The sequence below is a fragment of the Mus caroli genome, chromosome 16 (assembly GCF_900094665.2).
Source record: "Mus caroli chromosome 16, CAROLI_EIJ_v1.1, whole genome shotgun sequence".
Taxonomy (NCBI): Eukaryota; Metazoa; Chordata; class Mammalia; order Rodentia; family Muridae; genus Mus; species Mus caroli.
The window spans coordinates 30,503,544-30,530,079 of NC_034585.1; the positions used below are offsets into that span (position 1 = coordinate 30,503,544).

The 26,536-nt window shown below is 40.6% G+C and overlaps 1 protein-coding gene across 6 annotated transcripts in view; it reads left to right on the forward strand.

Moving 5' to 3' along the window:
* The window catches only part of Znf148 (zinc finger protein 148), a 122,983-nt gene extending 98,740 nt beyond the window's left edge, over nucleotides 1–24,243 (forward strand). For 5 of the 6 annotated variants that reach the window (XM_021184867.2, XM_029470709.1, XM_029470707.1 and 2 more), the window contains 2 exons: nucleotides 15,647–15,765; nucleotides 16,040–24,243. In XM_021184867.2, the coding sequence (XP_021040526.1) occupies nucleotides 15,647–15,765; nucleotides 16,040–17,638 (1,718 nt within the window). In that variant the 3' untranslated portion in view covers nucleotides 17,639–24,243. The remainder of the gene's footprint in view (nucleotides 1–15,646; nucleotides 15,766–16,039) is intronic. The other variant, XM_021184869.2, reaches the window with a different exon arrangement.
* Nucleotides 24,244–26,536: the final 2,293 nt, after the last annotated feature.

The following is a 26,536-nucleotide window of genomic DNA, read 5'->3' on the forward strand; positions in this document are numbered from 1 at the left end:
CACTTTTTAGACCAGGCTGGCCTCGAACTCAGAAATCCGCCTGCCTCTGCCTCCCGAGTGCTGGGATTAAAGGCGTGCGCCACCACGCCCGGCTGTAGCCACATTCTTGTTTGTTGATAGAGAAGGTCTGTTCAAAAATTTTCTGTCCCGTTTAATAGGCAGAGCTATATTTTCTGTCTTGTTTTGCTTCTTCCAGAATATTATTTAAGTGAAAATATGTGATGTGTAGTCCTAAATCTGAATTCCCTCGTCAGCAAATTTGAGTCTTTTGTGTTTTTGATGAATCAGTAATTTGTTCCTTTTTGTTGCTTTCCATTTTATGGATATAAGCACTTGTAGAAGCATGTTTAGGGTTGTTCAATGGTAGAGATTGTACACAGGTGCTAGTGAGAGATAGCTCAGTGGCTAGGAGCACTTGTTGGAGGACCCAGGTTCAGTTCTCAGGACCCACATCACCACTCACAACCATCTTTAACTCCAGTTTCAGGAAATCTGATACCCTCTGACTTCCACAGGCACCAGACGGCACATGGTACATAGATAAACAAGTAGACAGATATTCTTGCATATAAAATAAAATTAGTATTTTTTTAAAGTTGCATACAGCTTTTTGGTCAACATGTGTCTCACTTTTGAAAATATCTTAGGATGGAATATCTAGTTTATGCTGCAAATGGATATTTGGTTTTATAGGAAACCAGTAAATTACTCTAAAATGATTGTGCCATTTTACATTTTTATAGTAACTGATGAACTTTCAATTTGTTCTGTAGCGTGTAGATTTTGCTATCCTGCTTTAAAATCTGGGAGTGGGCCTGGCTACAAGCCCTCACCCAGAGAATATTAGATCCGTGAGTGAAGAACACAGACCCATGTTTTTCAGTTTCAACCTGCCTTATTGGCTCAATTACTGGGCACTACTATGGCTAGCCTGCCCTTCCCAATACTCTTAGCTCAGCACCACTTAACTTGCTCTCAGCTTCAGTTGTTCAGTTACCTTTAGTCCCTGCTCAATACTCTAACCTCCTGCCTGGAGAAGCAGCCTATGACCACTCCACCTGGTTGGTTGGCTTTTCTTCCTCTGAAGCATGGCCCAAACTCCTTTCCTCTCTCTCTCTTTCTCCTGTATCTGCTACCTTTCCTGCAAGGACCAGGAAGTCCTGCCTAGTCCACCCAGCTAATTGGCTGCTAGCATCTTTATTGATAGCTCAAGAACTAATTGGGGAACAGGACCTTAGCATCAGACCCACCCCCTACATTGTTCTGCTTTGTTGAGACAGGCTCTTACTGTATAGTCCAGGCTGGTTCGGGAGCGTAGTCTTGCTGAGTGCTGGGGTTGCAGGCATGTAACACCATGCTCCACTTGATCTGCATTCTTGACCTTGTCATATTTACTTTGACCATTCTAACGAGCTTTACTTTGCATTTATTATGGTATTTTAATTTTACATGTATGGGTGTTTTGTTTAACAAGCATGTTCATGCACACCTAGTACCCATGGAGGCCAGAAGAGAGCATTGGATACCTTGCGATTGGAGTTACAGATAGTTGTGAGGTATCATGTGGGTGCTGGGAAGCAAGCCCAGGTTCTATATGAGAGTAGCCAGTGTTCTGTATTCATTTACACTTTTGTTGTTGTTGTTTTCTTACTCGCACTGATGGAGTGATTGATTCCCTCACTCATTAAAGAACATTGGATTGTTTTCTTACTTTTGAATTTTGAGATTATCAGATACATAATTAGTGCCTTTTCTGCTGTAGATTGATGGAAAAGACGTCAATCTTTTCCTGGATCATGCAACAGTTAACATTATTTACCATATGACAGTCTCCCTCTCTCTCTCTCTCTCTCTCTCTCTCTCTCTCTCTCTCTCTGTTTTTTTTTTTTTTTTTTTTTTGAGACAGGGTTTCTCTGTGTAGCCCTGGCTGTCCTAGAACTCACTCTGTAGACCAGGCTGGCCCCGAATCATATAACTATTTCTTGTTGTGATATAAAAAATAAAAGGGTACTACATTTACATTAATATATTCTGAAATATGTAGAAATGTAAGTCTAAAACTTTGGCAGATACTACATTTAGATTTTTTTTTTCCCTATTACAATTGGAACATGTAAGAAAAGGCCTGGAGTCCAAGTTTTATTATTTACTTCAAAAAATCAACAATTTAGGTAAATGGGCTTTGGTTTAGTGCTTCTATCTCCACCACCCATTTTATACTAAGGCCTTTGAAGGGTCACCAGCTAGTGTGCTAGCCCTACAGTATGGCAGCTAACTTGTCCACTGGCTCACTTGTGGCCACTAATGGCCAGTACCAGTACTGCCTCTGTGTCTGTTAAGTGCTGGGTCTCACTGCCTAGTCTCTCTGCAAGGTGCTGCCCTGGCTGATAATAGAGGGTCCTTCTTCTTGGGGAAGTTCATGTCACAGTCATGGCCTTAGCGTTGAATTCCCTTGTGCACTTGGCATAATATTCCAAGACATCTAGCAGTCAGTCAGCCAGCCCAAAGCCAAGTTGTGCCAGCCCTTGTCATAACATGGCAAAACTGCTGGCCTGGGCTTTCATTTTAATAGGCCAGAGCCATGCTGGAATCCTGACCCTGTAAACCAGGCAGGGTACAGTATGCAGTGGAGGCTGGCAGGAGTGGTAGGGGGGCCCTTCTTCATTGACTGTACTGTTTCAGCCCTTTAGCTGCCTTGCACAAGCATGGAATAAAGTCCAAATGCATCTGCCCTGCAAAACAAACAAAAGCTCATTATATTATCTTGTATATCATACAAACTTACATAGCACATATTTTCCTAGACGGCTGGTTAATCTTTTTTTTTTTTTTAATGCAACTAAAGCACCAAAAAGAAATGAACTTGAGCAGGCCTGGTGGCACATTTCTGAAATCTCAGCATTTAGAGGGCAGGAGAATTACTGTAAATTTGAGTTTGCATTGCCTACATATTGTATTTCAGACACAGATACTGGGTACAACTTCATCTAATAAATAAATAAATAAATAAATAAATAAATAAATAATAGGAAAAAGCCCACAATCATATTGAATATTGTCATTGGAAAATATTTTAAGTATGTGACTATCTTATACTTAAAATTGTTTAGAAAGATTCATGCTTTACTTAAACTAAAATGCAGTTAGTACATTATATGTGAAATTTCATTGTAATTTCAGTTCAAGACCTGTGTTCATTTCTAATCATGTTTAATCCAAAAGTCAGTTAAAAAACATCCCACGAGCACTCCCTCCTGTCAGCAACAGCTGTATAAAGTTTCAGGTGTGCTGTTTTAACATTGCTGAGCTTGTTTCCGAATACTCTGGCATAACTCTCGAAGGCCCTTCTCAGACTTCCCAGGATAACACTGAAGGTGCGGTCCTCTGCCTCATGTGCTGGGCTAACAGGCATGCGCCCCATACCTGGTCCGTGCTTCTCAGCCAGAGACTAGAGCAGCCAAATGATAAGAGGAAATAACAGCCCAGAAATAGAGCTGTTCTTTGTAGGATTATCAGAAGGAGACTTTAAAATGTAAACTGTCACTTATGTAGTATAGAAAATGGATGAAAAATAAATTTTACCAGAGAATTGCATCATATGAAAAGCGCTCTTGAAAGTTCTAGAATTGAACAGTATAGTAAGTGATAGAGGCTACAAAAGAGAAGATTAGTAGATTGGAAGTCATTGGAAGAAAAATAGCATGGAAAACACCCAGATTTATAGTATAAACATTTCTTCACTTCTCTCAGGAATAGTCAGTCTGTAATGCTCTACACCAGATGGGTGAGAGAATCTGCACGTGGTGGAACTAGATTTCAGGTTATAGCAGAGGTAATACCTTTGTCATTAGAATTCTAAAAATGAACCGGAACTAACAGCATTAGCAGAGAGTGACCATGCTTCTAAATATTTAGAATAGACACTAAATTAAACTCAAAAGTTCTCTTAACACCAAACAGCACAGGAGGGAAGCATACAGGCAAGCTACAGGTGTTGGTGTATGCCTGCAGCCCCAGCACTCTGGAGAAGGGCAGAAAGGCTATATACACAGTGTAAACCAAGGGCTGAGGGCATAACTTGGTGTTGCAGTGCTTGCCCAGCATGTGCCAGGCTCTTCTTCCTCTCCAGCACAGCAAAAGGGGGTAGGGGCCTTTCATTTCAAAATAACTGAACCTGTAAAGGCTGAATACTTTAAAGTTATGTGTGCACAGGTATGTGCCAGAGTACATACATGGAGATCAGGGCCAGCTTCAAGGAGGTGGTTCCCTTCTTCCACCATGGGTCTGGGTGTCAAACAGGTGTTGGATTTGTGTGGCAGGTGCTTTTACAAGTTCCTGCCCCCCAAGAAACTTCACAGTAACAGGACCTAACTTCCTTGTTAGTGTACTTGTTCATAATTTCATGGTTCCATACTTTGAGCACTGCCTCTCCTATCACCAGCCTTTCACCACTCCTCCTCCCATTGATCTTCCACTTCTCATCTTCTTCTTTCTCTCTCTGGGGACCACTGCATTTTAATTAGGACTGCCTGCATGAGCACTGCTGCACGTCATGTACTTGAGTAGGGGCAACTTGCCAGTGAGAAGGGGACTCACTCCACATGTAACCAGTAAGGGCCTATAGTCCTCAGAGAGTGGTGGGGCCTTATGGAGATCTCCCCATCCATGATTGAGTGCTTTCATAGGTACAGTTTCGTGGAAGTCTGGAGCAGGTAGCATTGATGCTGTGAATAAATGGGTACAATAGCCATATGGTTCCAGGAAGGTACAGCATAGCATTGATGCCTGTGTCCCCTGGACTCTGGAGGGGTGATATAGGCATCCTATTTAGGAGTAAGGACTCCAGTTTCTGGGTCTTTACATTAACTCTTGTAGCTGCAAACAGAGGGTCTGTGACCAGGGCTGAGAGCAGCTCTCACCTATGGCTGTGAACATCCATTTTTGTTTTAGATGGGCTTTTGTGTATCCTTCCCTGGCTTTGAATTCTCCTTGTGGTTGAGAATAACAGAATTTCTGGTCTTGCTGTATACCTCCCCAGTGCTGAGACTACAAGTATACACCACCACACTTCATTCATATAATATTGGGGATCAAACCCACTGCCTTCTGTGTGCTAGCTAGGCAAACACTCTACTAGCTGAGCTATATCCCAGGCCCTAGCTCATTTTTTTTCCAGTAAAGATAATAAAGTCATCAGATATTGCATCTTTATAGATCCATTTTTAAATCAGTATAGAGTTCTGTACCCAGGAAACTATCCATCCAAAGTGTGGATGAGTAAACTGCACTCAGATGGACAGAATCCAAGAGCATTTATTATCAGCGGCCCCACCATTTAAGAACTATAAACATTCCTTACATGGAAGAAAAATGATCCCATATGAAAACAAGGAAGTGGGACCAGCAACGTGGCTCAGCAGTAAAAGTTCCAGTCATGCAACCCTAACGGCCCGAGTTCTACCTCTAGAACTGTGAAATAGCCACACGTGGTGGTGTGCATCGATAATCCCAGCATTTTTTACAGGAGGTAGAGATAGGAGATGTGTGTGAAGTTCATGGGCTTGCTAGCCTGGAGTACAGAGCACAGCAATAGAAACGAGAAAGACTCTGCCTTAACACAGTGGGGAGAGAGAAACAACTCCTTCAAGTTTCCTTTGGCCTCCATGTGTACACCTTCTACATATACATCACACACACAGTGAAGAAGGGAAAAGAAAAACATGGAGAGGCAGAGGAAGACAGAAGAGTGGCAGAGACATCAAATATGTGGCTAAGGCAGATCTGTGTGAGTTCAAGGCCAGCTACAGAGCAAGTTATAGGACAGCAAGAACTACATGGACCAAAACAAAATGGGAAGAAGAGGAGGAGAATTGTAAAGCAAGTCACAGTCATATAATCAAACACACAGGAAAAGAAACTGCTAAGAGATGCACTTTGAGTGTCTTTTACCCTAAATGCATGAGACCCAAAGTGTTTAAAATTGAAATGGTTTAGATTTCGTAATAATTGCTTTTTCATAAGATACCTTAGGGTTGGATCCAAGTGTAACAGGAACTTTATTGCTGTGGTGGCACATACACCCTAAAAGGTAATGTGATAAGACTTACTACGGCTGGCTGCACTGTGGTGTAGTATCCATACCATGAGAGGTTGCATGTGGAACTGCTTCCTGTCTCGCTTTGGCACTCAGAAAGTTTTGGATTTTTGGAGCATTTCAGATTTTTTTTTTTTTTTTTTTTTTTTTTTTTTTTTTTTTTTTTTTTTGGTTTTTCGAGACAGGGTTTCTCTATATAGCCCTGGCTGTCCTGGAACTCACTTTGTAGACCAGGCTGGCCTNACTTTGTAGACCAGGCTGGCCTCGAACTCAGAAATCCGCCTGCCTCTGCCTCCCGAGTGCTGGGATTAAAGGCGTGCGCCACCACGCCCGGCTGCATTTCAGATTTCGAAATTCTGGGCTAGAGGTGCTCAGCCTGTACCTGATTAACCCCAAACCAAACGATGCAATAGCGGACGAGTGGTATATGATTGTGTTTAATCCAAAAGTCCTAATGTAAATACTCCAGAATAGAGTCAGACTATACCAAGTCAAAGACCAAGAGACATATTTTATATGTAAGGATCAGCAAGAGGAAACACAAAAACATTAGAAAAGCATACACTGTAGACAGTTATGGCTACAGTAAACACAGCCAAAGAAGAGTTTTCAAGCAGCAAACAGAAAAGATGGAAAACATGTCACCAAGGTTTGGGAACATCAGAAGACTGGATGTTTTTAACTGTGTATGTAAGACAAGCCAACACTGAAAGGAAAGGTATAAGCAACTTGTCCATCAGATTATTTTTTAAATCAGCTGGTAAAGAACTGGAATCATGACCCCGGGGACCTGGTCTGCTCAGCCCATTGACATTGAGATATGTAATGTGTCATGTACAAATGTGCTAGGCCACATTCATAACAATTCATGGATGTGTACACATCTGGACTGTGCTTTGGACATGTTAGAGCTCATTCATCCAAAACTTACTGTACCACATTCTTTTCAAGTATGTGGTAATCATTTGTCAAAAAAGTCATAGCCTGTCATAAGCCAAGGCTCTGCACACTATCAGTATTAATCCGTAGCCAAGGGTGCAAATTTGTATATGATTTAACACAAGCATTAAAAAACAGGAAAACATTACAGCTTTGTTTTAAAAACCTGAAAATGTAGGCAGGAGATGGCTCAGAAGGTAAAGGCGCTTGTCGCCAAGCCTGCTTTCCTGAGTTAGATCCCTGAGACTCACAAAATGGAAAGAGAGAACTGGCTTCTACAAGGTGTTAACACACTGCATGTGTGGAGGTCAGAAATCAACTTGAGAGAGCCAGTTTCTGCCTTTCACATGTGGGTCCCAGGAATTAATCAGGTTCCCTTACATACCAGGCTTGTGCAGCAAACACCTTTACCACTTAGCCATCTTTCCATTGTAGTTTTGTAGTTTTAAGATTTAAAAAACAAGCAATCGAGGCCAGCCTGGTCTACAAAGTGAGTTCCAGGACAGCCAGCTACACAGAGAAACCCTGTCTCGAAAAAACAACAACAACAAAAAAAGCAAAAAACAAACAAACAGTGTATGTGTAGGAAGGAGGTGACCTCATGGCCATAGAACCTGTAGTGCTTGGGTTGGGGGAGGTTTGCTTTGTTTTGTTTTAGCTATTTGACAGCCCAATACAGAGAAGAGATAGATGGCTTAAGAATGGCTGATTCTGCATCAGAGTATGTGGATTCTGTATAATAGCAGTGTTCATCCTCTATGGTCAACATAAAGCATTCAAACCGTATTTCTCAAATGCAGTGTGTGTGCCTTGATTAGGAAGACACCAAACGAACTTCAACATAGTAAGCACTATGTTGTAGACTATAGCCAGCATTATAGTAAATGAGAGGGAGCTGAGCATTTTCTCTAAACTCTGGAATGAGATGAGGGTGGCCACTCTCTCCATTCTTACTCAATATATCACACTTTTAACTAAATAGAGCACAATTTACAGCAGCTAAATTATGAAACCAAAAAGAAGAATAAAGATATGTGGTAAATATACACAGTGGACTTTTTTCAAAGTGTTTCACCTGTGGGTAAATGGGTGCAGCTGGAGATAGTCACACTAAGTGAATCTAGGCAATGCCAAAGTATCTTTTCTTTAATCTGCACTGCCTAGATTTTACATGCAAATATGTGTATACTTAAGAATCTTTATCTTGGCTGCTCTATTCTGACAGAGTCCCCCCAGGTTGTATTGATTTAAGGTTTATTTGTGATTGGTACACATTAAGAGTATATATTTTTATGGGGGACAGAACGGTGCTTCAGCGCCTGTGTACAGTGTACAGAGATGGGATCAGGGCAGTGGGCACATTCATTCCCTGATGCGGTTATCTTTTCTTTGTGGGAGGAACAGTTGGAATCCTCTTTGGTAGGAATTGACAATAAATTGATTTGAACCACAGTTCTCTCCTGCTGTGCTATTGTCAGCCGTCATCTTCCCGTCCCTGCCTCTTGAACACTTCTCAAGCCTTACTGTTTATCATATGTTATTTACTACTCTAAAATAAACACTTTTTTGGGTGTATGTAAAAAAAACCAAAAACAAAACCAAAAGCATAAAAACAGTGTATGTGAAATGTAGTGCAGAGTACAGTTAATAGGAGGTGGCAGGTCTTTTTATTATAGCAAAATAATAAGGCATTAGGTGCAGGGAGTCATCAGAGAGCCTAAGGCCTCTAATTAAGGCCCTGATTAGGAAACACATTTAGTGATAAAGTTTGCTTTTGAGGATTGGTTTTTATCCCTTGATACTTTAATTAATTAGGAGATTATATTTAGTATATATTTATATATTATGTTTAGTATAACTAATAATTCACCGAGAAGGCTGAGATGCCTACATACAGTGTTGTATGAAGAGGAGGAAAACAGTCTGGTGAGGAGGAATTTTTTCTTGTTAGGAATTGGGGGGTGGGGCGTCAGCTGACGTGTGTGCTGAGTGCTGTCTTCATTGTTGGTCTGTTACTTTAAAGCATGTACTGTCAGTGCTGGCTGCAACGTTCAGAAACAGGCTGACTTCAGATACTATAAATCAGGACAGTATTTACTTATGCATTTTAAAATCTGTTTCTATGTTTTGGAATTACAAAATCATTTCTTTTTGCACATAGTAATAATAGAAAACCCGCTCATTTTACTAATTCCTAGTAATGTCACATTTAGATGACATTTGCCATTAATTAATATTATGCCTAAAGTTAGATCTGCTAGATGCCTTTGGGATGTTAATTACTTAGTATTAATAGGCCAAGGTGCTTTGTACCCATGTGTACTCCAACTGTACAGCTGGGCTGATTTTAAAAATGGAATGTTAGCTTGTTTGGTGGTGCAAACTTATAATCCCAATACTCTGGAGGCTGACAGTGTGAGGCCAGACTGCGCAGTGTATCCAGGCTCCATTCAAGAGAGACAGAGCACCAGGTGACAGTGGCCATGCTCATGTTGCTCAGCAGGCTGCTCTGTTCCAGTTTTCATACCTCGTTCTAGACAAGGGGTTCCCAACCTGAGGGTTATGACCACATGTAAGGGCCACATACCAGATATTTACCATTCATAAAAGCAAAATGACAGTCATGAAGTAGCAACAAAATAATGTTATGGTTGAGGTCACCACAACATGAGGAACTGTGTTTGTAGCAGCATCAGGAAGGGTGAGAGCTACTGCCCTAGACCAACTCTAAGCTACTTGAAGTTATGGTTAGGGTTTTCTTGGGATTTTTCTCTTACTTTCTTTTTTTTGTTTTGTTTTTTGTTTTTGTTTTTTTTTATACACTCTTTCTTTTTTTTTTTTTTTTTTTTTTTTTTTTTTTTTCCCCTTTTTTTTTTTTTTTTTTTTTTGGTTTTTCGAGACAGGGTTTCTCTGTGTAGCCCAGCTGTCCTGGAACTCACTCTGTAGACCAGGCTGGCCTCGAACTCAGAGATCCGCCTGCCTCTGCCTCCCAAGTGCTGGGATTAAAGGCGTGCGCCACCACGCCCGGCGTTTTTGTTTTTTTGAGACAGGGTTTCTCTGTGTAGCTCTGGCTGTCCTGGAACTCACTCTGTAGATCAGGCTGGCCTCGAACTCAGAAATCCNCCTGCCTCTGCCTCCTGAGTGCTGGGATAAAAGGCGTGCACCACCACGCCCGGCGATTTTTCTCTTACTTAAGGGAATTAGTTTCCTAGTGTGTTGGGTAAACAAAGAAGTCTAAACATGAATACTAGAAGCTGGGAAGCAGGTCCCAGGTTAGCTGCTTTATTCTCAGGAGTCTGGGACTAGACCACATATACAGTCTTATAAGTAGATCTTTTCACAGCTTTGTGAGAGAAACTCATTCATGAGTAGACCATATCTTTCTCTGTAGCCTGTGTGTGCCTTGAACTTAGTTCTCTAGCCTCAGCCTCCTGAGTGTCCTGTCTCTTACCATGCCTGGACTAGCCTACAATGAATGAATGAGGCAAACATATACAGTGTTTTCAGAGTTTTAATTCTTACAACTTTTCATTTTAGGCAAAGAAAAAGCATTCTATCTCAGAAAGATAGGTTTTGAAAATTGCTTCCCATTGAAGTTGACTAAAGTTACTTTTTTTTCCTTCCTACTTCTTTTACCTCTCTCTCTCTCTCTCTCTCTCTCTCTCTCTCTTTAAGATTTATTTTTATTTATATGGTACACTGTCGCTGCCTTCAGACACACCAGAAGAGGGCATCAGATTCCATTACAGATGGTTGTGAACCACCATGTGATTGCTGGGAATTGAACTCAGGACCCCTGAAAGAGTAGTCAGTGCTTTTAGCCGCCGAGCCAGCTCTCCAGCCCCACTTTTCGTTTTCTGAGACAGGTTTTCTCTCTGTAGGCCCGTCTGCCCTGGAACTCATTCAGCCAGACTGGCTTCAAACTCACAAGAGATCATCCTGCCTCCCTTCCCAAGTGCTGGCATTAAAGGTGTTGATTACCGCCACCTGGCTACAGTCACTTCTTCATTAAGGATCTTTAGGCCACAGTTCTTTTGCCAGTTGGGTTGAACCTGAAATTGACATGTTCTCATGATACTGTCCGGGTTTTTTTTAATAAGCGGATTTCCCCTTCTAGGTTGTGCTTGGTCTCAGATGCCCTTCTATAGAATGTAGTTTTCCTGGCGGGTGCACAGCTCCCAGCCTGATGACTGCTCGTTCCTAACCTCCTGAGTGTACTAGAAATCAGTCTTCGTGCTCCCAACACTTAGGAGCAAACTTCCTGGGAGTGTGGTTACTAGCCTATGTGTTGAGCTCAATAATTCTGATATCAGTTTTGCCCAGGTTCAGTTTAAGAAGGCTTTCATTTGGCTTGTATGGCCTAGTTGTTGAATTATAACTATAATTAGTTGGTAGGTGTAATAACACTAATGTTATTACGATCAGTGTCTCCTACTGTGCTGTGGAGTTAGAAGAGGAAAATGTGTCCTGGCAGGATGACTGCTGTTAGGGTTTTGAAATGTTTTTAGAAGGCTTGGCCCTTAGCTGATGGACCCCAGTCACAACACAAGTGGTTTACCCTTTGATGGATTCATATAATGATGACATTATTGGGAAAGAGTTAAAAATTAAAGTAGGGCCTGGTTGTGGGAACAGGATCACCGGGGTTTGTAGTTCCCTGGGGGCTACAACTTTCCCTTCTTTCCTGTTTTTCACTGCTTCCTAGCCATCATGAGATGACCAATTCTGTTTTAGCAGTCCTTAAAAGTAGTTAATTTATCATGTGTGTGTCAGAGAGAGACATGGATTTGGGCATGCATGTGCTATGCACACACATAGAGGTCAGAAGTCAAAACCTAGAGTCATTTCTCTGGTTTCACTCCAGGTTCTAGGGATTGAGGTCCATTTGTCAGGTTTCTGTAGCAACTGAAGGAGGAAAGGGTTTTACTGGTTACAACCCATCATTTAGGAAACCAGGATAGAAGCCAAAACCATGGGAGAGCACTGCTCCTTGCTCAGTGTTCCAGCTTGGCTTGCTTTCTTACAACTGTCTAGGCCCACATATATAGAAATGGTACACCCACAATAGGCTGGGCCCTCCCACGTCAATTGACAGTTAAGACAATCACTCATAGACATGCCCACAAGCCAACTGATGGAGGCAGTTCTTCGTTATGGTTATCTAGGTATATCAAAGTGATAAAAACTTGTGGGAACACATGGCATGCACTTTTACCACTAAGCCTTTTGATGGCTGCCACCACTGCCTTAGACCGGTTTTCTACCTTATCACATATACAAAGCCAATGGAGCCAGCCGCACTAAAACCTGTGAAAGTGTGAGCGAAGTGAATCTGTCTTTTAAATTATCTAGTTCAGATATTAGTTGCAACAAGAGAAAGGTGGCCAACACAGCTAGTTAGAAGGACATTACCTCCCCCTCCAGCCTGGGAAATTCTTTTGAACTAATGATGACAGTGGGAAATTTAGAGGAATCAGTAGGACTTGTTAATTGGAAAAATAGGAAGAGACACGGAAGGTTGTACAGGCCTCTGGCTCAGACAGCTAAGTGAATAGTAGCAACATTTTAATCTGCGCCGTGGTTAACAATCTTCAGTTTACTGTGAGATGCTATGTATTTGAGATCCTAAGTATCAGAATGTCAGGAGTGGCGAGATGATCCAGTGGTTAAAAAGCACTGGCTCCCCTTGCAGAGGACCCAGATTCAATTCCCAGCATATATACACTGTGGCTCCCAACCACCTGTAACTTTAGTTCCAGGAGATCTGACACATACTTCTGGCCTCATCCAGCATTAGGCTCGCATGTGATAAGCATGTATACATACAAGCAGATATTCATACACATAAAATAAATAAGTCTAAAATGAAAAAGAAAGAGATATGTTGAGTAGACAAAGCATGTGGGTCTGGGGATCAAATTTGAGCATAATTAAAGCCATGGCCTTCCCTCTTGCCAAAGAAAATAACATAAAAGGAGAAAGGCAGCAGGCTCAGGGACTACTGTCCTAAATGGAGGCATTTGCATTCACAAGGAAGTACCGTGCCTTGCCAAGTGACAATAGGAGTATCTTCGAGGAGAAAATTAAAGAGAGAGTTGTTTGAATGATTCACAAGAACCGTCCTGACCCTGGTATGGTCATACCTACCATGATCCTTGCACTTGGAAGGTTGAGGCAGAAGGATGGTGAATTTAAGACCAGTGGGGAGGCAAAAAAAAAAAAAAAAAAAAAAAAAAAAGAAAAAAAGCAAGGGTCCAGACAGCCTGGGAGACAAATCAAGACCCTGTCTCAAACAACAAAACTGTGTAGCAGAAAAGAACCATTTTGATAGAGTGGTGGTTAAATCTGATTTACAATAAAGTTTAAACANAAAAAAAAAAAAAAAAAAAAAGCAAGCTTCCAGCCAGCCTGGCATACATATCAAGACCCTGTCTCAAACAACAAAACTGTGTAGCAGAAAAGAACCATTTTGATAGAGTGGTGGTTAAATCTGATTTACAATAAAGTTTAAACAAGAAGAATTAGTTCAGATTGTCAAAAATCAAATTATGTCAAGCTGTAGAGCAGTAGATTATGCATAAAGCGTAGGTCCTTGCTATACTTATATGTACTTTATAGAGAAAGCAAGTTCTGTTAGCTCACCACTTGAAGGCTAAAAGTGAAGATGATATAGCTCTATGAACTTGACCTCTGGTCAGGGCCCCTGCCTACCACGTTATCAGGTAGCAGACAGAATTGGAGAGATCTGAAGGTAAAATGGGGATTCAGAGCATCCATTTAGTTTCCTTGCAAGAAGCAAATCATAGATGCTATAAACAGGAAGTTTGTTCCTTTTGAGAGTATTGTCCTTGATGATGTAATCATCTTATGCTAGGCTCCATTTCCTAAAGATCCCCTGCCTCCCAGTGTCATAATATTGAGGACCAAGCTTCCAACACAGCAGCTTTTGTGGAATACACTCAAACTGTAGCATGTGGCCATCTGTTAGAGGATTCCTGCATCCTGACTCATAGGCTGCTATGGTCTGCAGTATCCAGTGACCAGGGCGAAGTATCACAGTCAGGACTAAGAAACTCCAGAGCCCTTGGGCTCTAGAAACCCAGTATTGTGGAACATACTGACATTATTTTTTTTCTCACGTGTTATGCTTTCCTGAATGACTTTTTAAAAAAATCACAAACTTATTACTCTTCATTTAAATTTTTATGCCAGTCTTAAAATTATTTAAATAGTTTATATAAAATAGGCTTCTTTTTCCAAGAGAGGCTCTCATACCCTCCAAGGGAAAAACATTAAAAAGTTTTTCTCCAAAAGAAATTTTATTAAATTGTTTTAATTTTCACAGAAAAGATGTATCAGTCATTTTATTTCCACTTCCGTTCAGCAGTAGAAACACCAAAGTTCCCAAATCAGGGACATCAGCTGTACTGCTTTCTAAGACGACACGGGGAAATAGCTAACAAGAGTAAATCAGAAAGACGCAGGCGCACAGCTATGTAGTGAGCCCTTACCTCAAGAAGAAAATGCAAGAGTCAGCTAAAAAAACTTCACAAATAAATGATTTCATTCAAATTGTAGAAAGATACACCTTGTACACACATGTTTGGGAGGATACTGGGAAGAAGAACATTTTCTAACAGTTTTCAGTAACACACTCTTACTGTATGGTGGGGAAAGCATTCAACATGACTCTGGCTCTGCTGTTCACAGACATCTCCTTTTATCAGGACAAGCTATTTGAACTCAAAGTAATGTTCCCCATAGTTAAGAAATCTCTAGGGAGTCAAAGGATGAGAGCAGTCATGTGTCCGGTTGATGGCACACTGGTACAATTCTTTCCACAGGTGACAGGAGAGACTTGGCTTTGAGCTTAGAGAAGAAGTAATCTGACTTTGCTTTGCAGTTCTAGGTATGACTCTCACGCAGGAGCACACACACCGCAAATGATTTCCCAACCTCAAACCTTCCTTAGGAAACTCTGTCCCAGTACTTTGTGTTAGTGAATTCTCTCTTAAGAGATACTTAGGATCTAGAGTTCACTTACTCCCAAGTGCGCTTAAAGGAACTAAGAGCCGTACCCATCCTGATGATTTGAATTCAACACCTACACCCACAGGGTGGAACGAGAAAACTGATTCCCTCAGATTGTCCTCTCACCTCTGCACATTCAGTGACACACACACATGTCTACCACCAATACATAGAAAAGTAGAAGTCATTTAGAATTAAAAAGAGAAAAAACCCAAAGACCTAAGAATACAGTCACCATGCCCAGACTAGCAAGCTAGCTGAATCCATTTAGGTGTTTGATGTCAAGACCTAGAGTGTGAACCTCTGTGGTAGGAGAGAGCCAAGTCCTACAAGTTGTCTTTTGACGGCTGTATGTGTGTTGTGATGTGCACCACATGTGATGAAGAAATAATTGAAATCTCCAGGTGATCGTTATTTTTAAAAACCTGTATCCAAGGATTGTGTTAGATTGCATCAGTGCACCAATGACTCTTTCAGCCTTTAGTATATGGCAGACTTTTGGTTTATGTTAAGAATTTCTTTTGGCAAAACAGTCCATGATTTTACAATGTTTTGTTTTAAATTTTTTAAATCATGTACTAGGTGAAAAACCATTTCGCTGTGATGAATGTGGTATGAGATTCATACAGAAATATCACATGGAAAGGCACAAAAGAACTCACAGTGGAGAGAAGCCTTATCAGTGTGAATACTGCTTACAGGTAAGTCAGACAGTCTGAACTCTCCTACCTTAACTGCAGTGCAAAATCACTAACAAGTTAGGCACCATTTAGTACTAGTATCATTTGAGATTTTTAGGCTCTGATTAGATTTATAATAGAAACTTGATCAGTGAATTGGTTTAGAATTATTTATATTGTTATTAATTATCTTGTTTCTTTTCTTCTCTTCCTTGTTGACCAAAAAAAAAAAAAAAACACCAAATAAACATAAAAACAACAACAAAATACCACTTCCAACCTCTGATTTCAACAGTATTTTTCCAGAACAGATCGTGTATTGAAACATAAACGTATGTGCCATGAAAATCACGACAAAAAACTAAACAGATGTGCCATCAAAGGTGGCCTTCTGACATCAGAGGAAGATTCTGGCTTTTCTACATCACCAAAAGATAATTCACTGCCAAAAAAGAAAAGGCAAAAAACTGAGAAGAAATCGTCTGGGATGGACAAGGAGAGTGTGTTGGACAAATCTGACCTGAAGAAAGACAAGAACGATTACCTGCCTCTCTACTCATCGAGCACTAAAGTAAAGGATGAGTACATGGTGGCAGAGTACGCTGTTGAGATGCCACACTCGTCAGTGGGAGGCTCTCACCTAGAAGATGCATCTGGAGAAATACACCCACCCAAGTTGGTTCTCAAAAAAATCAATAGTAAGAGAAGTCTGAAGCAGCCCTTGGAGCAAAGTCAAACCATTTCACCCCTATCCAGCTATGAAGACAGCAAAGTTTCCAAGTATGCCTTTGAGCTTGTGGATAAGCAGGCATTACTGGACTCAGAAGGCAGTGCTGACATCGATCAAGTGGATAACTTGCAGGAGGGCCCCAGCAAACCTGTGCACAGCAGTACTAATTACGACGATGCCATGCAGTTTCTGAAGAAGAAGCGGTATCTTCAAGCTGCAAGTAACAACAGCAGGGAGTACGCACTGAATGTGGGCACCATAGCCTCTCAGCCTTCTGTGACACAAGCCGCCGTGGCCAGCGTCATTGATGAAAGCACCACAGCATCCATACTGGATTCCCAGGCACTGAATGTGGAGATTAAGAGCAATCATGACAAAAATGTTATCCCAGATGAGGTCCTGCAGACTCTGCTGGATCATTATTCCCACAAACCTAATGGACAGCATGAGATTTCCTTCAGCGTTGCAGATACCGAAGTGACTTCTAGCATATCAATCAATTCTTCCGATGTACCTGAAGTCACCCAGTCAGAGAATGTTGGATCAAGCTCCCAAGCATCCTCATCAGATAAAGCTAACATGTTGCAGGAATATTCCAAGTTTCTGCAGCAGGCTTTGGACAGAACTAGCCAAAACGATGCCTATTTGAATAGCCCGAGCCTTAACTTTGTGACTGACAACCAGACCCTTCCAAATCCGCCAGCATTCTCTTCCATAGACAAGCAAGTCTATGCAGCCATGCCCATCAATAGCTTTCGATCAGGAATGAATTCTCCACTAAGAACAACTCCAGATAAGTCCCACTTTGGACTGATAGTCGGTGACTCACAGCACCCATTTCCCTTTTCAGGTGACGAGACAAACCACGCCTCTGCCACGTCAACAGCAGACTTTTTGGATCAAGTCACTTCTCAGAAGAAAGCTGAGGCACAGCCTGTCCACCAGGCTTACCAAATGAGCTCCTTTGAGCAGCCCTTCCGTGCTCCATATCATGGATCCAGAGCTGGAATAGCAACTCAGTTTAGCACTGCCAATGGACAGGTGAACCTTCGGGGACCAGGGACAAGTGCTGAATTTTCAGAATTTCCCTTGGTGAATGTAAATGATAATAGAGCTGGGATGACATCTTCACCAGATGCCACAACTGGCCAGACTTTTGGCTAAAAAAAAAAAAATGTGTAAATAATACTGGCACTTTAGAACAGATTACTCAAGAGTGGGGTTGCTCTGTAAAATGGAGTGCTGTACAGTTCTAAGAGCAGTGCGTTCATAGCAAGCTGATAAGAATAGCAAGATAATCCAATAACTGCATTTTGTTTGGTTAGTAAGCATTCCTTGAACTGCCTTATGTGTCGTCACCGTTAGAGAAGCAAATGCATTACCTGTTTTAGATCAGAACCTTGCTATTCACCCACACCAAGATAAAAGAAAAAAAGACTTTCGCACAATTGTTTCCTAACTGATAACATTGTACATTCTTAGGAGCGTAGTGATTGTGTGAAACTTCCCCATACTGTCTCTGAGTTCTTCAGCACAGTATTGCACTTCAGCAGGGAATCCGAGGATACGTCACAGACAGTGAACTTAAAGTTTCAATGTCAAGAGATTATGGCTTAAATCCATAGTTTGTCCTATAGGGGGGAATAAAAAGAAACCACCTTTAAAAATGATATGCCATATACCCTTGGTTTTCATTTTGCATTATATTGACATGTTTTTTTTTTTTTTTGAAGAAAAAGTAATAAAAATCTGATAGTCTAAGACTCCACTATTTAAAAGCCTAATTACTTTTAAGTATGCATACTTTCAAACCTTTTACCAAAACACACAACTGCTGAGGCACTCACTTCTCTATGGAAGTATGCATATCGGTGTCAGTTTCTTTGTACAGGTAAACTTAGATATTTTTTATGATTTTTCATGTGCAAGTATCAAGGTTTGAAGTTTTAGTAAAAAAAAAATATTCTGTAGATTACATTCCCAAGAAAATAATGCTTACACAAAATGTATATTCCACGTTTTAAAGCTGAAATGTATTTTATTTTACACACTTCAGTTGACATAGAGCACTTAGAATTAATCTGGTATTTTTTTGATTTCTCAAAGTTAAAATCATAGATTTTTTTAGGTTTGATATGGTTGTGTCATAATCATCTCATAATTGACAATTTTGCTTTTTGGCAATAAAAAGAAGTTGGGATATCTTTGAACTGTAAAACCTGGTTTAATTCTTCTCTTTCTGGACTCTTGATAGATTGGATAATTAAACAGTATCCCAAGAAACTAAAGAAATGGGCATTTTAGTTGCTTACTTACGTTACACTTAAGTGAATACTGCTCACGACAGTTTTACAAAGCGGAAGTGCTTACTGATTCCAGTAACTGCAATTTCTTTTTCAGCTAGATGAGTGATGGGAAATTTTTTGTTGCATTTCAAAATCTAAATAAACTACAGACTTTATCCTTATACCACGAATGTTTTTTTATATATGTATACTTTGTCTTAAAATAATACAGCATGATACAATAAATAGTGCTTTTATATATATATATATATACACTTTTATGAAGAATGATGGTTTGAGTTACACATTGAACAGTTTTAATTTTTGGAGACTAACATCGGCTCTACATCTCTTTCATTTGGTCCACTTTTTTGGGTTTTGTACTTTCCATTTCCGCCATCTTTATCACAGTGCCCCAGTGGTGATGTGAAACCAGTGCCCTTGGGAGGTGTCGCTTTGTTAGCTTCCATTTTGACTTTGCTGTTGACCCTGTAGATCTGCGTGCTTTGTTTCAGTGTTGAGTATTTTATCCATTTAAATTATTTTTCTTTTATTTAATGTTATCCCAAGACTGTTCTCATAAAGAAGGGAACAAAGAAATATCCTCCCCCAGTGTCCTTCACTTACACTCATTTATTTTTTAAAATGTTGGTATTTTTATGACAAGGAATATAAGTTATGTTTATGTGGTTTCCTCTACACTTTGTTATGAAACTTTGCTTGAAATCATAGTTTTCCCATTTGACAGCTTTGCTGTCAGATCTTCAAGAACTTTAGACTTCTTTGAAGTGAATATTTTAAGTTCTGCCACTATTGATCTGAAGACTGATGTGTGTCTGTGGCGCATCGCATAACCGCAGGAACGCTTCATCAGATGAGGTGTGATGGGACCGTGTGCACCCTAGATGGGTGCTTGTATTTTTCTCATAGTACTTTTGACAAGAGCAGACATTTATCTCCTAAGTTGAGCCTGATTAAAAACACAGTGTGGTTCCACTGAGCACTTGATGCATTTCTTGTACAGTGTAAGGGTCTGTTTTTAACATCACCAGCACAGTTTTAAGAATGTGACGGTTGCTGAGCGGTTCAGGTCAGCTTAGGAAGAAAAAGCCTTTGAAAATGGAAGTTCTGTAAACAGAATTTCAGGTGTTGCATTCCTGTCTTAAACACATTTCTTTAAATCCACACAACGGCAGACTTTTCTACCAGGTTCTAAGCATTCGAGATAACTGATAGCCAGCATAACTTACTGACTTACCAGTTAAGTATAGTCATCACTTACTGTGAAATTCCTGATGCCTGCCAGGCTCAGCTTGTATCTTCATCTTTCGAGAAGCATCTCAACAGGCTGGGTTTCCCTGTGTTGGTTTAGAAAGCTTTTCTGCCTGGGCATTAGAGAAAGAAAATGGCCTTGTGTACTGCTCTGGACAGATCCCTGGATGATATGAGCTACCCTGTCAGTTCACACTTCTCATTTCTTCTCCAAGTATAGCTCTAGCAGCCTTCAGCTTCTGCTCACCGTTAGCCTGTCAGTCTGGGCCCACTAGACAAGGCAGGAGCTCTCCAGCATCCGAAAGCATTGCTGCTGTTTGCGCTTCACTTCTTACTGCACATGTATCTCATTGGCTTTGAAATAGCTGAGTAGCTCCTGTGGTTTTTATTTTTGTGGATCTACAGTGTACATGTGCTACCTAGTGAGGTAGGAGTCCACCATCTTAGCTCTGACTCAGGGTGCCAGCAATGGGTCATTTCTATCTCTTAGGAGGTAGAAGAGGCCTTGTGCTCCGGGCAAGCTTTCATTCCCACAGGTGAGGGACACTTGCAAAGTGCCAGCAAGGCTAGATGTTTTGCCACTTCTTTGATTTTTATTAATTTGGGCTTTTAAAGGGCTGTTTAAAATAAATAAATAAATAAATAAATAAATAAATAAATAAATAAATAAATAAATAAATAAATAAATAAATAGCGGCCGGGAACCTCTGAGTAGGTGTGCTGCGTCCGGAGCTCCCTGGAACCTAAGCTGGAGGTCATCTTTTGCAGTGTACTTACTTGAAGAAACTCTATTCTAATCAATGAGAATCTATTTGAGTCTGCAATTTAAGTTAAAACCTTTTCCGTTTCAAATTGCTTTATTTCAGGGAAATAATTTTCCAGTCGTTTTTGCTATCTTCTGCAAATAAAAAGTGTGTGTTTCCTTTTTCCGCCTAAACTTTGGTAGGAAACAGACTAAAGCAGACAAACATTTCTTGTTGTGTTTGTTGCTTTCTTTAATCCAATGGATAAAAAAAAAGTAAAACCCTGTAAACATTATTTTATTTTTTTATGCAATACCATGCTGTAAATAGGGTTCATCGAGTAAGGATGCACCTACCTATGACTGAACCTTTGATTCTGCACAGTTAGAGTTTATATATAAACGTGTCTCGACAATCAAGGACTTGATGTGAGTCTTCCTTTATGATGTTTATTAATGTTATGCATTCCATTTGTTTGAAGTGAGTACCAATGTGCTAATTTGTATTGTCTGAAAGTATGTAATGTTTTTACAGCTTGTTTTTAAGACTCTGTAAATATGTACAAACCAGTCACAGTACCGCTTTATGTTAGAAGGCGTGTGATGTTGTACTGTATGTAAGCAATAATACATAGCAGTGCTAACTTGACAAGTAGCATCAGGAACGTTCTAGAGAAACATTTCAGAGTTATCCTTATTAGTTATCGTTATTTCACTTAATAATGATTACCTTTAATCAGTTTTTATAAGCAAATTCCATTGTTCCTCCTGTTGGAACGTAACACTGTTTACACAGCATAATTGACCTTGCAGGGGGACAGGCTAGATGTGGCTTCGTCTGTGCTCACTCTCACTAAGCATTGAATGGCCTTACCACTCCTGTGCAAAGATGGAGGAAGACCGCTGAACTTAGTGCCCATCACACTGAAGGAAGGGATGTGTTTTGTTTTGTTTTGTTTTCCTGTTTCTGTACTGCTACCTAACTCTGGTTTGCTTTGGGTTTTAATGTGTTTTTGTTCTATATTCAGCCCGTAAGTGTTGAGGTAACTTTTCAGTTGTGAAGTAGATAGATTTCTTCATATTTCATAGCTACATTTCAATGATTCTAAACTTTCTACTTTGATTTTTAGATACTTATTTTTCAAGCTTGATTTCTCAGCTGACCAGATGAATTTACTCAACTTCAATACAAAGAAAGACAAACTTATAGCTTGAAGTGAGTAGATATTATACTGTACAGAGCAGCTCTCTGAACACCCATCACTGCTTTAGAAACGAAGCCGCCAATTTATAAATGATTATGACCTACATTTTATAGGGAAAATGTTTTTAATGCTAGTCATTTATATAATGTGCTTTGAAGGGTTTGCTAGGCCACTCCTGTCACTTTTTAGCACACTGGTACCTTTTCTATGTAATGTATGCTTTTTATTATTGTAGCAAAGCATTTCAGTAGAAAGAATTTTGCAACAATATGGGGGAAATTTTTCATTGTCGGGTTTGAATTATACTGGATTTTATCTGTCTAGTCTTACTTGTCTTTATTTTAATGCTGTCTGGAAGGGACCTTGGTACCCAAATAAAGCAGGTTAACCTCATTGCTTCAAGGGCATACTGTGTAGTGCTGAGTTTCACCTGGAAATCTGATGACTTTGAAAAGAAAAACACATTTATAAAATTGTACAGAAGAAATTAAATGTGTGATGGAAATCCTGATGGTGGAGCACATTGGATTTTCTGAGACATAGTGTTATTTTCCTGGAATCCCTTATGCCTTCTTTGTATTCCAGCCAATAAAGAAAACCTTGTTGTTGAAAGTGGTAGGCTGCTAGGATATTCTGATCATACAGTATTGCTTTTCCTGTCCTGGCCCCTCTCAATCGCTGTAAACTTTTATTTTCTACTTCCTATTGCTAATTAAACATGTATATAATGTAGAGGCTGTTGTATAGAACTGAATGAATTGGGATGCTATGCTTGAATGGGTAGCTACGTGGAAATATTGGATGGATACTGAAAGTTCCTAAGATGCCAGAGTAAATTTACGTGGGAAAGGGGATTGTCTTTTCTTGGGAAGGCCACAGCAGGTGGTTCCTGCACCCCTAGGGGTCAGTGGGAGAATCAGCTGCAAACTCAGTATCAGACAGAGTGGAGCCTCCCTTCCCTTCCCTTAAAATATGAGCACTAAATTTCAAAAATCTACTCAGGTGAAATTGCTTTGCAGTGAAACTTAACCACATTGAAATTTTCACTGTTAAATACTATATTTGTGATATTTTTAAATACAAACTTTTACACTGCAGTCAGCAGCCTAATGATTGAAATTTAGCCAAGATATTTTAAAAGTAATAGTTATCCTCCATGTATAATTGTTTTTAAACAATTGGGAGGATTTTTCTGTTGAAAGATTTTTTTTATATATATAATCATCATTGTTTAAAAAAAGAAACAAACCATCTTGCTTGAGCCCCCATTTTATACCGTAAGTGAGTCACTGAGCCATTCAAGTGCAGTGGCGGCTTGTTTCATCCCTGGCCACGGGACATGAACTGACATTACAAGGTTTAATGAGTTCATAGCTTTCGGCACAGTCGTCACAGTTCACCTCGCCTCTTGGAGTTTATAATACTGTTTTGTGTATTGTGATACTAAAAGGAAGTTGTTTTACATTATTTTAAATTGAATTATTAGATTAACTTATATTTGCAAATTCTGCATTTTAAATGTGGACACTTGGCTGTTTGAAAATAAAATACAGAATACAAGTTTTATGAATAATTTTCTAGCTGAATTTTTCACAGTACTTCGAACCAAATAACTACTGGTAAATATGCAAAAAATGTGGTACATAGTTACTCTAGAGGAAGGGATGTCCATGTGGAATTACTAGTTCCATAGGTTGAGTAAATATCAGGGCCTTTACTGTAGTTTGCCGTGATAATGTTACTAGTTCTAAGATCCAGTCAGCTGTTAATCGTCATTAACTATTTCAGACTTGAACCATGTTGAAGCATAGGGCTAAGAATATATATGGCTTTTCCTTTACAGATAAGATTCCATTAACCTTTCTTTCATCAGTAGCATACATAGTGTGTTGGGTTTTTTCCCCCCTCCATTAGTGTAGATAGACCTGTTTTCAGCCACCAGCCACCTTGCCAGGACTTCGTCTTCTGACAGTGGGATGCATTGTAAAAAAGCAGTTTGCAGTTAAAGAGTGCTGCCTCCATTCTTGGGACAAATGTCAATTAGTTGGCCCTTGCAAAAGTCAGTGCTCAGACCCTGGCTTATTGGCACGGTGCTGTAACCAACTGTACGTAATGGTACCACTGATGGTCTACTATTCATTTCCTAGATCCCGGCTCTTGAGTGATTTGGCTTGGTGGGAAGAGGGATGGGGAGATTTCTACCTGACACTTCTCCCACCTTCTGAAGATTCTATGAAAAAATAAAATTGAAGTCACTTGAATTAATGTGTTGTCACTGAGTCTTACTTGACAATTTATCACTCACAAAATGTTTTTCCTGATCAGTGTCTGGATAGATTACACTTCCCAGCTGTTCAGTCCCCTGATTGCTGAATCTGATGAATATTAGGATAAGCTACATCCACTTCCTGGATCAAGAGACACTGGAGGCCAAAGTGAAGTGAAAATGGGAGTCTCCCACACCCGACCCCGGTCATTTTAAGATAGAATGGGCAATCAGGACAAAACCTTTTATCCATAGACTTAGGCAGATATATACACATGCCTATGTAAGGAATGGAATGGGGGGGGGGGGGAAATGACACTAAGAATGGCATTTTCAAGTGCCATGGGAAAAGGCGGGTTAAAACTTGTAAAATTTGAACCTTTGGACCTTTGCCTGTTTACTCATACAGATGAGCTTTTAAAGTTGTAACCTTACTGTTTGTAACTTCTCATGTCCTTAAAGCTGAAACAGCTGTTCCTTGTGGGGAAGGGATCCTAGGGAGACCGTTCCCTGGGATAGGACTTGGCGTTTCCTGGTGACTTGGATCTTCATTGGCTGGGCTCAGAACCTTCACCCTACATTCAGCACTCATCACTACTTACCAGACACCATGCTAAGTGCAGACAGTAGATGGCTGAAGCTACCAGTATCTTTTTTTTTTTTTAAAAGGAAGACTAATGTGTCTTGCCTGCATATGTGTCTGTGTACCATGTGAGTGAGAGCTGGGCAAGCACTGAAGAGGGCATCCAATCCTCTGCAGCTGCCAGTACAGGGGCTTGTGTGGCAGGAATCAAACCCGGATCCTCTGGAAGAGCAGCCAGGGCTATTTAGCCATTGAGCCAGCTTGGCTGCTAGCATCTTAATCTGAAAGCATTGTGGTATCAGCAACAGATTCCATGTCACAGTGTTGTACTTGGTATGGTTAAGGCAAACACTGAGTGTAAGGATGTGTTGGTACTGTGCTGCACACTTGAGGTTGAATTCCTCAATAAGTAGGTAAGTGGCAAAGCATGGCTATATTCTCTGCTTCAGCATGGGTTCCTAAGACAGGTGCAATTTAATACACCAGCTCCAGAAAATAGAAGTATGTGAAGACCATTACAGAGGAAATAGAGAACATTGTCAAAAGCTACCCCCAACGGAAGCGATCAGACTTACGGGTAGTATTCAAGGCCTGGAGTGTGTGACTGGGGAAGTCTGCTGGAGGTACTGGCCTGTCAGGCCTGGGTAGTCCATGCTCTGTGGATTTACACACAGGGGTGAAGCTAACCCGTAGGATCACCTCTTAATGCTAGGACAATGGAAGCTGGTGATGGAAATGTTTTCCCCGCAGGAGCTACAGAGGCAAGGCTGGTTGGGCACATCCTCCACGGATAAGTGTTAGCATGTTGACTGTTGTGATCTCACACACTGATGCAGATTTCCTTCCAGACTACAGCTGTGCCCTGCAGCACCCCCAAACCTCTGGTGTAACCTCCCTTTGTCTGTGGGAGGTGTAACACCATCACATAAGCAGCTTCTGCCAGTGACAGAATGAGACTTGGGACAATTGCTGGAGCACAGAACAAAAATGGCAGGTCGAGATCACAACAGTGAAGAGGGAGGGCAATTCCGGGCCTCTCACATGTCAGGGAGAACTGAATTTACTCAGCTGGCCCACTTGGTTTTAGAGCAGGTGTTGGTGGTGCTCAAAGCATGAAGGAAATACAGAGTTGGTAACTAAAAAGTGTAGTCTTTAGGAAAGACTTCCAAACGGCAAGAACAGTGATGGTGAGTGATGGCTTTAAATGAGCCAGCCTCATTCTCACTGAGGACTGTACTGAGACTTGACATACAAACACATCACTATTAAGCCTCAACCCTTTCTTATTCATCCCCAAGATCTAAATAACTTTAAAAGTCCCACAGTCTTTGCAAATTCTTAAAATTTCAATCCCTTTACAATATCCAATCTCTTTTAAAATTCAAAGTCTTTACAATTAAGAGTCTCTTGACTGTGGGCTCCACTAAAAAACCTTCCTCCGAGAGGGGAAAATATCAGGGCACAGTCACAATCAAAAGCAAAATCAAACTCCATCTGTCCAATATCTGGGATCCACTCACGACTTTCTGGGCTCTTCCAAGGGCTTGGGTCACTTCTCCAGCTCTGCCCTTTGTAGCACACACCTTGTCTTCTAGGCTCCAGATGCCTGTACTCCATTGCTGCTGCTGTCCTTGGTGGTCATTCATGGTACTGGCATCTCCAAAACGCTGCCATCTTCCGCTGTAACTAGGCTTCACCAATAACCTCTC